Source organism: Lipotes vexillifer, unplaced genomic scaffold (assembly GCF_000442215.2).
Source record: "Lipotes vexillifer unplaced genomic scaffold, Lipotes_vexillifer_v1.1 scaffold518, whole genome shotgun sequence".
Classification (NCBI taxonomy): domain Eukaryota; kingdom Metazoa; phylum Chordata; class Mammalia; order Artiodactyla; family Lipotidae; genus Lipotes; species Lipotes vexillifer.
The window spans coordinates 1,933,866-1,949,051 of NW_006780945.1; the positions used below are offsets into that span (position 1 = coordinate 1,933,866).

The following is a 15,186-nucleotide window of genomic DNA, read 5'->3' on the forward strand; positions in this document are numbered from 1 at the left end:
GCCTGAACAGACTAATAACGAAATAAGGAGACTGAATCAGTAATCAAAGACCTCCCCACAAAGAAAAGCCCAGAACCAGATGGATTCCCAGGCGAATTCCACCAAACATTTAAAGAAGCGCTAATACCAGTCCTTCTTAAACTCTTCCAAAAAAAATAGAAAAAAGCGGAACTCTTCCAGAATCACTATATGAGGCCAGTAACACTCTGATATCAAAGCCAGACACCGTAAGAAAAGAAAACTACAGACCAATTTCCCTTATGAACACTGATGCAAAAATCCTCAAATACTCTCAAACAGAATTCAGCAAAATACTAAAAGAATTATACACCGGGCTTCCCTGGTGGCGCAGTGGTTGCGAATCCGCCTGCCGATGCAGGGGACACGGGTTCGTGCCCCGGTCCGGGAAGATCCCACATGCCGCGGAGCGGCTGGGCCCGTGAGCTATGGCCGCTGAGCCTGCGCGTCCGGCACCTGTGCCCCGCAACGGGAGAGGCCACAACAGTGAGAGGCCCGCATACCACAAAAAAAACAAAAAACAAAAAAAAAAGAATTATACACCATGACCAAGTGAGATTTATTCCTGGAATGCAAGGATGATTCAACATAAAAATTGATCAATGTAGTACACTATATTAACACAGTGAAGGGAAAAGCCCATGTGATCATTTCAATTGATGCAGAAAAAGCATTTAGCAAAATTCAACATCCTTTTATGATAAAGACACTCAACAAACTAGGAATAGAAGGAAACTACTCCAACATTATAAAAGCCGTATATAGAAAACCCACAGTGGACATCATGCGCAACTGTGAAAGAATGACGGCTTTTCCTCTAAGATTAAGAAGCTAAGGATGCCCACTTTGCTACTTCTATTCAACATGGTGCTGGAAATCCCAGCCAGAGCAATTATGCAAGAAAAAGAAATAGAAGGCATCCAAATTGCGAAGAAAGAAGTAAAATTATCTGTTTGCTGATGATATGATCTTATATGTAGAAAACCCAAAAAGATTCCACCAAAAAAAACCCCCTGTTAGAGTGAATAAATGAATTTGGCAAAGTAGCAGGGTACAAAATCAACACACCAAAATCAGTTGCATTTCTGTACATTAACAGTTAACAATCTGAAAAGGAAATTATGAAAACAATTCCATTGACGATAGCATCAAAAAGAACAAAATACTTAGGAATTAACCTAAGCAAGGAGGTGAAAGACTTGTACAATGAAAACTACAAAACATTGCTGAAAGAAATTACAAAAGACGTAAATAAATGAAAACACATCCCATGTTCATGGATTGGAAGACTTAATGTTGTTAAGATAAAAATACTACCTAAAGTGATCTATAGATTCAATGCAATTCCTATTGAAATTCCAATGACATTTTTTGCAGAAATAGAAAAACCCATCCTAAAATTCATATGGAATCTCACGGGACCTCCAATAACAAATACAGTCTTGAAAACAAAGAACAACACTAGAAGACTCACACTTCCTGGTTTCAAAACTTACTGTAAAGCCACAGTAATTAAAAGAGAGTGATCCTGGGGACCTCCCTGGTGGTGCAGTGGTTAAGAATCCGCCTGCCAATGCAGGCGACACGGGTTCAAGCCCTGGTCCGGGAAGATCCCACATGCCGCAGAGCAACTAAGCCCGTGTGCCACAACTACTAAGCCTGCGCTCTAGAGCCCAAGAGCCACAGCTACTGAGCCCACGTGCCACAACTACTGAAGCCCATGCACCTAGAGCCCGTGCTCCACAACAAGAGAAGCCACTGCGATGGGAAGCCCATGCACCGCAGCAAAGAGTAGCCCCCGCTCGCCGCAACTAGAGAAAGCCTGTGCACAGCAACAAAGACTCAATGCAGCCAAAAATAAATTAATTAATTAATTAATTTAAAAAAAGAGAGAGTGATTCTGGCATAAAGTCAAACACATAGACCAATGGGATAAAATAGAGTCCAGAAATAAACCCTCACATATATAGTCAAATGATTTTTGACTTGGTGGTCAAGACCATTCAATGGAGAAAGGACAGTCTTTTCAACAAATGGTGTTGGAAAAACTGGATATCTACATGCAAAAGAATTAAGTTGGTCCCTTACGTAACAGCATATACAAAATTAACTCAAAATGATCAAAGAGGGCTTCCCTGGTGGCGCAGTGGTTGACAGTCCGCCTGCCGATGCAGGGTTCGCAGCTTCGTGCCCCAGTCCGGGAAGATCCCACGTGCCGCGGAGCGGCTGGGCCCGTGAGCCATGGCCGCTGAGCCTGCGCGTCCGGAGCCTGTGCTCCGCAACGGGAGAGGCCACAACAGTTAGAGGCCCGCGTATCGCAAAAAACAAACAAACAAAAAAATGATCAAAGACCTCAATGTCAGACCTAAAACCATTAAACTCTTAGGAGAAAATATGTGACAAAATCTTCACAACCTTGGATATGGCAACGATTTCTTGACTATGACCCAAAAAGCACAGGCAACAAAAGAAAAAATGGACAAATTGGACTTCATGAAAATTTTAAAGTTTTGTGCTTTAAAGACACTATCAACAGAGTAAAAAGGCAACCCACAGAATGAGAGAAAATATTTGCAAATCATATATCTGACAAGGATTAACATCCAGAATACATAGACAACTAAAACTCAACAACTACAAAAAAATCAATTTGAAAATGGACAAAAGGCTTGAATAGACATTTCTTTGAAGAAGATACACAAATGGCCAATAAGCACATGAAAAGTGCTCAACATCATTAATCACTTGGGAAATGCAAATCAAAATTGCAATGAGATACCACCTCACAACCATTAGGATAGCTACTATTAAAAAAACAAAAAACAGGAATAAAAACCAAGTGTTGAAAAGGTTGTGGAGAAATTGGAAACCCTTGTGCACTGTTGGTGAGAATGTAAAATGGTACATCTGCTGCAGATAACAGTATTGCAGTTCCTCAGAAATTAAAAATAGATTATCATATGATTTAGCAATTCCACTTCTGGGTATATACCCAAAAGAATTGAAAGCAGGGTCTCGAAGAGATACTCGTACACCATGTTCATAACAGCATTTTTCACAAGAGCTAAAACATAGAAGCAACCCAAGTACCTACTGACAGATGAGTGGATAAGCATAATGTGATATATACATAAATGGAATATTATTCAGCCTTCAAAAGAAAGAATTTTTCTTTTAATTTTTTCTTCTCTCTTAAGATACTTTAAACTTTATATTAACAGTAAACCTAAGAGTCCAGAGAAACGTGCTGCTAGTTCTGGAGCCATGGACAAGACTCTCTTCTCTCTGGGTCTTAGTCTCCTTGTCTGTAAGATGAGGGGGACCCAGCCTTCAGTGCCTTTGTATGCTTCTGGCTCTGCATCAGTTCTCCCCACTCCCCAGCAATCCCAGACATTTCCATGGGGCTGTGATTTACAAAGCTATTCGAAGGTACCACCCTACATGGGTCACATCTTTTCCTGGAGTCACATGGGGCTGAGCTTCTGCCCTCCACACACAGAGCTGGGATGAAACAGAGAAGACAGGAAAGATGCATCGAGAGCCAGTAGGATGGAAGGTTTCCCACAGGTCCATCCAGAACCGCATTCCTGGTCGTCCTCAATGAAGCCAGCCTGGCTGATGGCACAAGAGGGACAGTCCTGGGGAGCCCAGCTGTCTTGTCGGTCACCATCAAGGGGAGCAAGTGGAGGCAGACGTGGGTGGGGGCTGAGCCCTTGGCCTCCTGTGACTCACAGAGCCCTCCAGTTGGCAAGGCTGGAGACACAAGCTTATGTCTTCTTAACCACGCTGTACACTGGATCCTGCGTCTGGGGCTTCTGGGAGGGAATTCTGTCCGTCTTAGAATCCTGGCTTCGGGAATCAAATACCACTGAGGTGTAGTGAACGTTTTCACTGGGGAGCCCCTGCAGAGACAGAGACCAGAGGCTCAGGAGAGGCAGGGGAAGCAGGAACCCCCAGCTTAGGGTGGAGTCTGGGAGACACTAGACAGGGCATTAGAGAGGTTCCACTGGGGGGCGGTGGCTCCACCTTTCCCCACTGTCCTGGCCTCTTTCTCTTGCAAGGGCTGGTCTCCAAGATCCTGTCCACCCACCTGCTCCACCCGACCTGGTCAAGACACAGCACAAAGTCCCAGGCCTCAGAGCCGGGGGATTCCCTGGGGTCTACTTTGCGGTCATTAGTCACCAAGTTAGAAAAACAAGGATGTTGTTGGTCTCAGGGCCACGTGTCTGATGCTTAAATCTCCCCCTCATCTTCTCTAACAACTGATCCCTCAGCCTCTGCCTAAACTGTTCCACTAATGGGTGGCTTACGACCCTGGGCCAGGTAGGGTTGGGAGGCAACCTCTTCCATTATTCTACTTTACAATGGCTGTGCCAAAGGGTTGACCCACAGGGGGTCATTGATAAAAATCTGAAAAGCAGAGTTCATACCAAAGAGATCATAGGACCAAAACAGTGAGAAATCGCAGTCTTTAACATTGGGTGTATGGTACATGGTCGGTGCCTAATAAATGCTGTACTTTATTAACTATTGATTATCACCGGCCATTTCAATAGCTCCTTCATCTCCCACCCCACCCCCTTACCCCCAGCTACAAGGACAACAACCTTTGGCAAAATCTACACTTGCCCCGTTTTCTACGTGTCCTTGTCCTAGAGAAACACTGTTGATCCCCTCACTCCCCTCTCTGCCTGCTGCCACCCCGCTAGGTGATGCCTCTATCATAGCCCGGGGTCCCTGTGACAGGAGCTGGGCCCTTGCACTCACCAAGTTGCTGTATTCCACCTCCTCCTGTGTGGGTCGAACGGGCTGTTCCAGAAGGGGCCACATCTGCAGCTCTAGATTCTCATAGCAGGGCTCACTCTGCTCAGCAGCCTAGGGTGGGCAGGAGGTGTGAGGGCTTGGTGGGTGTCCACAGAGCCCCTCCATGGTCCAGCCCATAGGGCCCTCTGTCCCTCCTTCTCTGCAAGCATCTCCCCTTTCCCTCTCTGCTCTGAGTGTACCAGTCTTCCCACTCGGCCTCCCCCTTCCCACACGCTGGTCCTCTCAGGGGAGTATTTGAATGGTCAGGTCAACAGCTGGGCTGGGAGGACCCTCCCTCACTCCACTTTCCCTGGGGTGGGAAGAGACTGGCTAGAGTTCATGATGACCCAGTGACCAGATCTCCCAGGCATTGTTCTTCCCGTTCGGGGTGAGCACCTCGCTCCATCCATGTGTGATCCACACAGACCTCCACTGGCTGATGGGACAGGTCAGGCCCCAAACATCCTCTGTGCTCCCCCCAGCTACCCAGACACTCCTCCTGCAGTAGCCTTTCTTACCTGACTGGGGTTCTGGGGAGGCTCTGGATTCTCACCAGCTAAAGAGACAAGAGAAGAGAAAGGAGGTTGAATCCCAGCACAAGGCAGGGATGGGGATCCCTATTGTCCAACCGGAGGAAGGCCTTTCCCTAGAGACTTCAGCCCTGGGGACCTATTGCTTCAGGCCGGTAGCGTGGTAGGAACTCAAGGGTTTGTTGAATGGGTGAATTAGTGAATGAGGACATGAATGAATAAACGAATGAGCAGGAAGGATCCAGCTTGGGGAGAGGGGCCAAACAAAGGTAGTTCTCCAAACAGTCACTCATAAAAATGTTCCCCAGGGACTACCCCTGCAGTCCAGTGGTTAGGACTTCACGCTTCCAATGTAGGTGACATGGGTTCGATTCCCGGTCAGGGAACTAAGATCCCGCGTGCTGCATACCATGGCCAAAAACAAAAAAAAAGTTCCCAGGTGGGAGAGACAAGAAAGGAAGGACACTCATTTAAAAGGAAGTGTCTGTATGATGAAAAAGTTCTAGAAGTCTCTTTTGCAACAATGTAAATATACATGACACTACTGAACTGTAAACTTAGAAATGGTTAAGATGGCAAATTTTATGGTAGGGGGCTTCCCTGGTGGTACAGTGGTTAAGAATCCACCTGCCAATGCAGGGGACCGGGTTCGAGCCCTGGTCGGGGAAGATCCCACATGCTGCGGAGCAACTAAGCCCGTGCGCCACAACTACTGAGCCTGCGCGCTAGAGCCCGTGAGCCACAACTAATGAAGCCTGTACGCATAGAGCCCGTGCTCCGCAGCAAGAGAAGCCACCGCAGTGAGAAGCTGGCGCACCACAACGAAGAGTAGCCCAGGTCCACCGCAACTAGAGAAAGCCCGCGCGTGGCAACAAATACCCAACTCTGCCAAAAATAAGTCAAATTTTAAAAAAAAATTTATGGAACGTATTTTTTTACCGCAATTAAAAAAAATGCAGATCTGCAGGCCCCACTGCTGATGTACTAAATTATCAACGTTGAGGATGAAGTCCAGCTGTCTGTGTTTTAACAAAGCCCTAAATTTGTTTAAATAAAATAATAAAATAAAAGGCAGTGTCCTTGGGCTTCCCTGGTGGCGCAGTGGTTGAGAGTCCGCCTGCCGATGTAGGTGACGCGGGTTTGTGCCCCGGTCCCGGAAGATCCCACGTGCCGCGGAGTGGCTGGGCCCATGAGCCATGGCCGCTGAGCCTGCACGTCTGGAGCCTGTGCTCCGCAGCAGAAAAAGGCAGTGTCCTTGTGGAGACCTAGAGCCACATCAAACTATACAAAGTCACAAGGGTCATCTGCTCTGACCCCCTGGCCTGGGAGTCTGTCCCTCCCAGACACGAGGCCCTGTCAGCTCTGAGGGATCGCAGCTCAGGTCACACAACCTTTTGTTTCTGGCTCCTGCAGCGTGGCTCTGCAGCTGTCCTGCCTCCGAGCAAAACTCTGTGCACCCCTGGCCCTTTCAACCTGGAGCCCCAGGAGCCGATGGGGAGCAGGTGATGCACACACAGCCAGAATGCCCTGTAGGTCTAGGTGCGCCGCCAGGCAACTCCAGAGCCCAGTCCATTAAACGCTGCGGGGAGACACTGTCCAGCCTCAGGGAGGGAGCCCCAAAGTCAAAGGTGAGATACCCACCTTCAGGAGACACAAGGGCACGTGTGACAGAAGCGTTTGCTAAGCCCCATCAGTTGACTCAGCAGAACACGCAACCAGGGGCTCTGAGATATGAACACATTTTGTTCCAAATGCTGCAGGTGGGTGCCCCACTACCCTCCGTCCCTTCAGCTGAGATGGGTGATTTGATGATAAGGAGGAAGGGGGCTGGTGAGGAAGGGATGGGAGTCCATTCCTGGGGAGGGAAGCTGGCATTGAAAGAGTTGGGTGGCAGCCACCTGGATGGGAAGCACCCTGAAGGTGGAGCCAGTCTACCCTGATCATGACAGTGTCCCCAAGAGCCCGGCACAGGTCCTCGTGCACAACAGTTGCTCAGGACAGCTTTGCTGTGTGAGTGAATGAATGAATGAACAAGAGTGGGCTGAGGGGAAAAACCATGAGTGGGTGGTAGGGCAGGCATCAGGCTGAGGCCGGAGGGGCAAGGACACTGGGTAGACAACCCCAGATACAGCCAGGAGACAGGAGCTGAGAAGCAAAGCAGGGGAGGGACAGTCAGGCTACTTGAACAGAAAACCTTTCTCCTGTTAAACAAAGATCACGTAACAAGGTGTAACCCACCCGCACAAGTCAACTCTGAGTCAGGGATTTTCAGAACATTATTAGCAGAGGGAAAATCATACAATACGTTAAGGTTTAAAAGTGGAATTACAGTATGATGCAAACATTTTAAGAAATCAGATGTGCAAGGGACTGCATGGACGTGACTCAAATGCCCGTGGTTGGTTTTCTCTAGGTGGTGCGAGCTTCCGTTTTTATTTATTAGGGTGAATTTATTTCCTTCTTTGTGCTTTACTTACTTTTCCAATTTTCTACAGCGATCACACATCCCTTTTTTAAGTGTGGGGGGGTGCTTTTTAGGTGAAAGGACACCGTGGAGATGGCTGGGACCCACAGATCTGAGGCAATCCAGGCTGGGAGAATCCCCATGTGGTAAGCAGTATGGGCTGAAGTTTAGGGGGAGGGTTCCCCCAAATGACATGGGAGCAGCAGATGGGGAAGAGGAAGTGGTTTTCTTTCCATCCACCAAGGATACATATGTTGAGGCTGATTTCTCTCCTAAAGGCCTGAGCTGTGCTGGGGGGAGAGGCTGAACCCCGCGGGGATGCTGGAGGTGAGAGAGTAATGCAGGGTCCCCTCCACCCGGCCCCCAGAAAGTACCAACTCCCAGTTAGCACTGCAGCTATGGAGCAGAGCAACGTTGAAAGGCTCAGCATTGGTAACTACGAACGAACATCCCCCCAGAACCCTGTGCACATGGAATCAAGAACTCGCAGCAAACTTGAGGCTCACATTCCATCTCAGGCAGAAACTGGCTGTCCTCCAGGTGACAGTCGGGCCTCCAGCTAACAACAAGGCCACAGCTTCACTGGTTCCTCTGTCCTTCTGTTGATTTAATTTCCTCAACTGTTTATTGAGCACCTACTTACTGAGCGCTGGACAGGATGCTAGGTGCACCCTACGTTCTCTCTTTTAATCTGAGCTCAGAGAAGAGTGACTGGACCACAAGATGCCTGGAGCTTCCTGGGGTGCCCAATGTGACGATATTAAATAATACATTCATTCAACAAATACTGTACTTTCTCGAGTCAGGGTCCCTGATCTTAAGGAGTCGCACGGGCTGGTGGGCAGGCAGGCATGGAAGCAGATGTGACAATCTGGTGTGAAAAGGGCTATCGTGGTGGAAGAACCGAGGTCCACCCGGAAAGGGCCCCTAAGCTGCTCTTTGGGGGCCAAGAAAAGGTCCCAGAGGAAAGGAAATCTGAGAGCAGTGCTTAGGGCCCAGCAGGAGTGAGCCACAGAGAGGCAGGGCGGCACCCCAGGCGCCCAGAGCAAACGCAGAAGTTGGGAGACAGCTGCCTTCCAGAGTGTAAGGATGGGCAGACTGCAGAGGGCCTTCAGTGTCCTGTGGGGACCTGGACTTTGGAGAGTGTGGGAGGTCACAGAAGGGTTTAGACAGCAGAGGGACACGGCTTCACAAGCACCCACCCCAGGCCCTGCTGTGGGAAAGGTCTCTTTTCGGGGAGCCATCTCCCACAGCCTGCATCTGCCATGCCAGGACACCGCCTCTGGGATCTGCCCTCTAGGGTCACCTGGGATATGTGGTCTCTGGGGATGCATCTGAGGACCATTCTGGGAACCAGGACACAGAACCTCAAAGACCAGAGGCTGTGGGCGGGGCCTGCTTACCCTGGGGCGGCAGGTGTAAGGAACTCACTCACATTTGATCCGTCTCTGAACCATTCTCCAGGCCAGCAGTGAGATGCCCCCCAACAGAAGCAGCAGAACTGCTAACAAGGCCAGCAGCGCTTGGAGCCTGAGGGGAGAGAAGGTGAGGTGGGGCATCACGCCTTCCCTCTCTTCTTCAATAGATAGATAAGGTCCCATTGAAAAAATGTAGATGGTATAAAGTCTCCTTTCTACACATCCCCCATCTACCTAAATCCCCCCCCCACACACACACGGTATACCTAAGAACCTTCCAGAGGCTCTTTATTCAGATACAAGAAAATACGAATGTACATTATTTTTATATATGTCCTTTTTTCACACAAAAGAGTCAGAGTATAAACACTAGTTTTTTTACTTAACAATGCGTCTCGGAGAGCTTTCCATGTCAGTACCTGACGAAGTCCTTCAGGGTGTTTGTTTTGTTGTTTTTTTTTTTACAGCTGCATAGTATTCCACTGCAAGGACGGACCATAAATTATTTAACTCTACCCTCTCTATGGGCATTTCTCCCAGTCTATTGCAATTACAAACATGGCTGCAAAAACTCACCTTGTAACTATACCATTTCACACTTGGCCAAGCAGGAGCTGAGTTCCTGGGACGCTGACATAACTTGGGGTTTCTGGTCCCTCACTTGCTTGGGCCCTTTCTTTAATGCCTAGTTTGCATCTGTAATGTTCTAGTCTTTTTCTTAAAGATGCACTCCCCTGCCCCCTATAAGTTGCATAGGCTTCAGCCATACAAAACCCAGCTCTGTCCCCCAGGTGTGCATCTGCAGAGCCAGTTTCTGGAAGTGGCATATTTGGGGCCTGAATTTCACCTTGCCTGTTATTAGGATTGTCACTTGGGTTGTCAGGAAGCCAGTGGAGGGGCCTTGGGGGTGTCATGCAATAAAGAATCGGACTGGCCTTTGCCCCTGGCTCCTGGAAGGAAGACTCTAAATCCTTGGGATTTTCCTAGTAATAGGAGTACGTTTGTTATTCACGAGCCCCTTAGATCTGCCTGAGTTCTTGCTGAGAGATGGCATGACCCAGGATGGAAGCTGGTCACCACGTAATCAGAGATTTGGGGCTCTGAGCCAGCCTGACCTTCAGGGAAGTGAAGGGGGGCTGGGGATTGAGGTCAGTCATGTGGAAAATGACTCAATCAATCAGGCCTGTGTCATGAAACCCAAATAAAAACGATGAACACTAAAGCTTGGAGGAAATTCCTGGCTGGTGAACACATCAATGTCCTGGGAGGGTGATGTCCCCTGACTCCACTGGAAACTCTGCAGTCAGGACCCGCCCAGACCTCGCCCTGGGTGTCTCTCCATTGGCTGGTCCTGACATTTATCCTTTATGATAAATCTGTAAGTACAGCACTTCCCATGGGAACCCCCAAGTTTGTATCCAGTTGATCAGAAATCTGATGACCTGGGGAATCCCCAAAGCGCCCTGGCATTTCTGAAGTCAGGCCATCTTATGGCACTGAGCCTTAGGAGTCTTATGGGACGCTGGGGTCTGTGCTAATTCCAGGTGGTCAGTGCCGGAATCACCCTGCAGGGCACCAGGTGGTGTCAGAATAGAGAGTCTGTGAACCCCAGAAATGGTTTCTGACAGTATGTATTTTCTGGGGAGAGAATCTATAAATGTTGTCAGATTCTCCTGGGGTTTTTGGCCTCCCCTCCAAAAAAAGGATCAAGAATCACGAACTTAGAAGAAAGAATCTAAGACTTTGGAATCTCATAAACTTGGCTTGGGAGCCTAGCCTGCCTCTGTGGCTGCGTGACCCAGCCAATCACTTAACCTCTCAGAGCCTTGGTTTACTGGTCTGTAAAATGAGGGTAATAATGGTAAAGGTTGTGAGTAACAAATGAGAACATTCATGTGAGGCATTTAGTACGTGCCTGGTAGGATATCATCAGCTCTCATTAAATTTACTTTCCGGGCTTCCCTGGTGGCGCAGTGATTGACAGTCCGCCTGCCGATGCAGGGGACATGGGTTCGTGCCCTGGTCTGGGAGGATCCCACATGCCGCAGAGTGGCTGGGCCCGTGAGCCATGGCCACTGAGCCTGTGCGTCCGGAGCCTGTGCTCCGCAACGGGAGAGGCCACAACAGTGAGAGGCCCGCGTACCACAAAAAAAAAAAAAAATTTACTTTCCCTCCAGCCACCCTCCAGCTTCTGCCCGGCCTGAGCCCTGTCTCAGAGCCCAAGACAGGTTCACCCTGACCCCTACAACCCAAGCTAGGAGATGCAGACTGGCTTCCAGCCTGGATGCAAAGAGAGCCAGAGGTCCCCAGCCAAAGGGATGGGGCTCCTGGCCCCAAATGGACAAGAGGAAGCCCACCTCCAAGACATGGGGACTCGGGTGCCTTACCCCCACCCCTGCATGGCTTCCTCCTCGTTGCTGGCACTGTAGGTGGGACTCGCCATGGCCAGGGCGGTGAATGACATTGTTGAAATATTGACTGTGATTGTCGAGGTCTCGGCCACAGCAGCAGGGTGGTGGGTTGGCACTGGTGCTGGTGCAGAAACACAAATCAGACCCAGGGAATGCTCTCTGACTCTCCCACCACTCGCCAATACTTTTTTGTTTGATTTCACATGAAATGCTCACTCAGGAAGAGGGCAGGATGGAGGACGCTGCAGCCGAAGTCTCCCCAGGACCCTCCCGGGGCTGAGTGAGCATTTCCTAACAGGACACAGGTCCCCAACAGTCCCGATTCCATCCTGCTGATGAGGTCAGCGTTCTCTGGAGGGCCCACAGTCACTCCCACTCCCAGGCTCGTTCTCCCCCCACCCCAAGTCACAGCCACACGCTGCCTGCCAGAGACGGCTGTCTGGACTGCAGATCTCATTAGCACTCCCACTGCACTGGGCACCCGGCCACCCCCCCACTCCACTCAGCTCCCCACCTTCTGTGGGGCTGCCCCCAGCACGCCCTCCTCTCTCCTTTGCACCCTCACTCTCTCAGCCTCCCCTTTCCCTGACAGGCACCTTCCCATCGCTCAAGACTAAGGAGAGGTGCCAGCGCCCTGACTCTCTCCCCCTCTCTCTCTCTCTCTCACACACACACACATGTGCAGTTTGGTCTCTGATGGCTAATCCAACCTGACACTCTTCAGGTAACCCTGTTGCTGGTACAGGGGGAAGGTGTGTGCACGGCTCACCTGGGAACACAGACACCACAACCTGGACGGTGGGGTCAAGTGAAAATGGTACCATGATCCCACACGAGTACCTTCCTGCATGGTCCTCTCTGAGGCTCTCCAAGGTCACTGTGAAGGTGAGGTTTGCAGGATGGTCCCTGATGGACACGTGGCCCTTCATCACTTCTCTCTCTGACTCTTTGGTCTCCACAATCTTCCACGACAACAAACATGGGGCTTTGCACCAGTATTTGCTATTGTCTCTGTATTTCTCCGCATACCGACACTCCACGCTCAGGGATCCCCCCACGATGCCTGTCACTCTGCTGGGGCCACTCAGGGACAAACAGCCTGGAAAACACAACCGAGTCTGGCTGTTCATGAGGTGGGCTTGGGTCAGGGGCACTCTGGGGGTCACCACCCAGTGTTCCCCCATCTCATGCCAGCCACCTCCCATCAGCCAGAGAGTCCTCCCCCGTCCACGCTGTCACCCCTAAGATTTTGATCACAGCAGCTCCTTCCTCCAGATCCCTCCACGCTGTCACCCTTAAGATTTTGATCACAGCAGCTCCTTCCTCCAGATCCCAACCTGCTTTCCTCTGCCCTTCACCCCTCACCAACCAGACACCTCCCACTTCCGAACTTGTCTGGACAATAAGAGCTCGCCTCCAAGCACCCGGCTCTTCCTGAGGGACAGCATCTCACCCTGAGGCCTGAGCAGCTCAGTGATCTGAAGAACCACTCACAGCAAATCTGTTCCCACCAAAGGAACATGCACCAAGGCCAAGAAAGGGCTGCCAAATATTTCACAAAAAAAGACTGGATACGCTTGGTAAACTTTGTGGATTAAAAAGAAAAAATCGGGCTTCCCTGGTGGCGCAGTGGTTGAGAGTCCGCCTGCCGATGCAGGCGACTCGGGTTCGTGCCCCGGTCCGGGAGGATCCCACATGCCGCGGAGCACCTGGGCCCGTGAGCCATGGCCGCTGAGCCTGTGCGTCCGGAGCCTGTGCTCCGCAATGGGGAGAGGCCACAACAGTGAGAGGCCCGCGTACCGCAAAAAAAAAAAAAATCCTTCACACACACAGAAAGTTTACTGATGACAGCCTTCATTTCATCCTGGGTCTTACTTCAGTTTGCCCAGCTCCTGTAGACTTAATTTTCAAGGGAAGCTAGTGTTTGTTTGTGCTGTTTTTGGAAGCTCATGTTTTGTTTCTAAGATTTTATGTCTGCCATTTTCCCAGAGAGTCCTCAGCTAAGGGGCGTTGGGGGACGAAGACGATGCATGTGACGTTAATGCTCGCCACCAAGCCGAGGACACGCCCCCCTCCCTGATGCTTTTGGGTACCGCTCCTCACACCCCTGTAATTCTGTGATCAGGCCCCCAGAGTGGTGGGGGAGGGGTTGCTTGCTCCCTTTTGCTAGAGTTAGAACTCGTTAATTTCACTTTGCTTTTTCAGGTTCTTAAATCACTTGAAGATGCTGGAATGTAAACTCCAGGGGCCTCCTTTGTATATCTTCAATGTCTACAAGTGCCCGACACATAGTAGGCCCTCAACAAACACTTGGGTGTGAGCACCTCTCCCACCCCATGCAGCTCTCAGTCCACAGGTGTCCAAAGCTGACTGCAAACTCCCATCCTCCCACTCCCGGGTGCCCATCAGGACGTCCTCTCCTGGCCTGTGTGGCAGACGCCCTTCAGAGAAACCTTTCCTAGCCCCGTCACAGGTGTGACGTTTCCTGAGATGCTCTGCAGCCATGGCCACGGTGAAGTGGAAAGGGCAGCAGAAGAATCTGGGTTTTGTTGGTACTAATGACATATCTGCTGTGTGTTCTGACGGCAAGTAACTTAACCTCTCTGAGCTTCAGATGCCTAATCTGCTATGTGGTAATGATTGGTAAGCCTCACATGACATTTGGGGGTGTTGAATGAGATAATGGGTGTAAAATGCCTGGCAAATAATGTTAGGTTGAACCATACGAAATTGCTGACATTCTACTATTTTTGAAGAAGAAAAAAGGAATTTCAGAAAATTCAATCTAATAAAAATAGATAATCCTCTGTCCAGCTGAATGAAGACACGAAAAGATAAAATAATCACAGAGACAGAAAATTAAAAGAATCAGAGACGGTCCTTTGCAGAAATTCTCTACAGATAAATGTGTAAATCTGGATGAATGTGTGATTTTCTAGAGAAACAAAAATCAGTAAAATTGACACATACCAAGTGCTTAATAGATAAATGTCTGTCCCAGCCCTTCCTTCATGTAAGATGCTGCCCCTGGCCCCCACATCCAGACTCGATTCCCTGCCTCTCCTTGACTGTGAATTGTCACCTTTCTCTGCCTGGCTCTCAGCTCCCCACCTTGGTCTGGGTCACCCCATCACCCCCACCCACAGTACCCAACCATCTGTCTCCGTGGTCTACCTTCCCTTTGCTCTACCACTCTGTCTCTCTTTGTTTCTCTCCCTGTGTCTCTGTCTCTCTGTCTGTCTTTCTCTCTCTCCATCTGTCTCTCTCACTGTCTCTTTTTTTCTGTCTCTGTCTGTTTCTCTGTCTCTCTGTGGGTCTCTTGTCTCTGTCTCTCATTATCTCTCTGTCTGTCTCTATCTCTTCTAACAGGATGCTCCTTTTTGTCCTAATGTTTTACTTTAGAAGCGCAAAGTCTCATCCCACTAAATCCCAGATAAACGAGTGAATCACCCAGAGCAAGAAGTCGAGAGAGGAACACATGCATACGCACCCAACCCAGGAGAAAAGAGCAAAAGCCAGAGCAGAAGCTAGTAAGTTAGGGA

General features: G+C 49.6%; 1 protein-coding gene across 1 annotated transcript in view; it reads right to left on the reverse strand.

Moving 5' to 3' along the window:
* Window positions 1–3,785: 3,785 nt before the first annotated feature.
* Window positions 3,786–15,186, reverse strand: part of CD300A (CD300a molecule) — a 14,049-nt gene continuing 2,648 nt past the window's right edge. The window contains exons 2-7 of the mRNA XM_007454383.1: window positions 12,414–12,743; window positions 11,621–11,765; window positions 9,251–9,345; window positions 5,340–5,377; window positions 4,786–4,893; window positions 3,786–3,920 (exon numbers count right to left, since the gene is read on the reverse strand). Of these exons, the coding sequence (XP_007454445.1) occupies window positions 3,786–3,920; window positions 4,786–4,893; window positions 5,340–5,377; window positions 9,251–9,345; window positions 11,621–11,765; window positions 12,414–12,743 (851 nt within the window). The remainder of the gene's footprint in view (window positions 3,921–4,785; window positions 4,894–5,339; window positions 5,378–9,250; window positions 9,346–11,620; window positions 11,766–12,413; window positions 12,744–15,186) is intronic.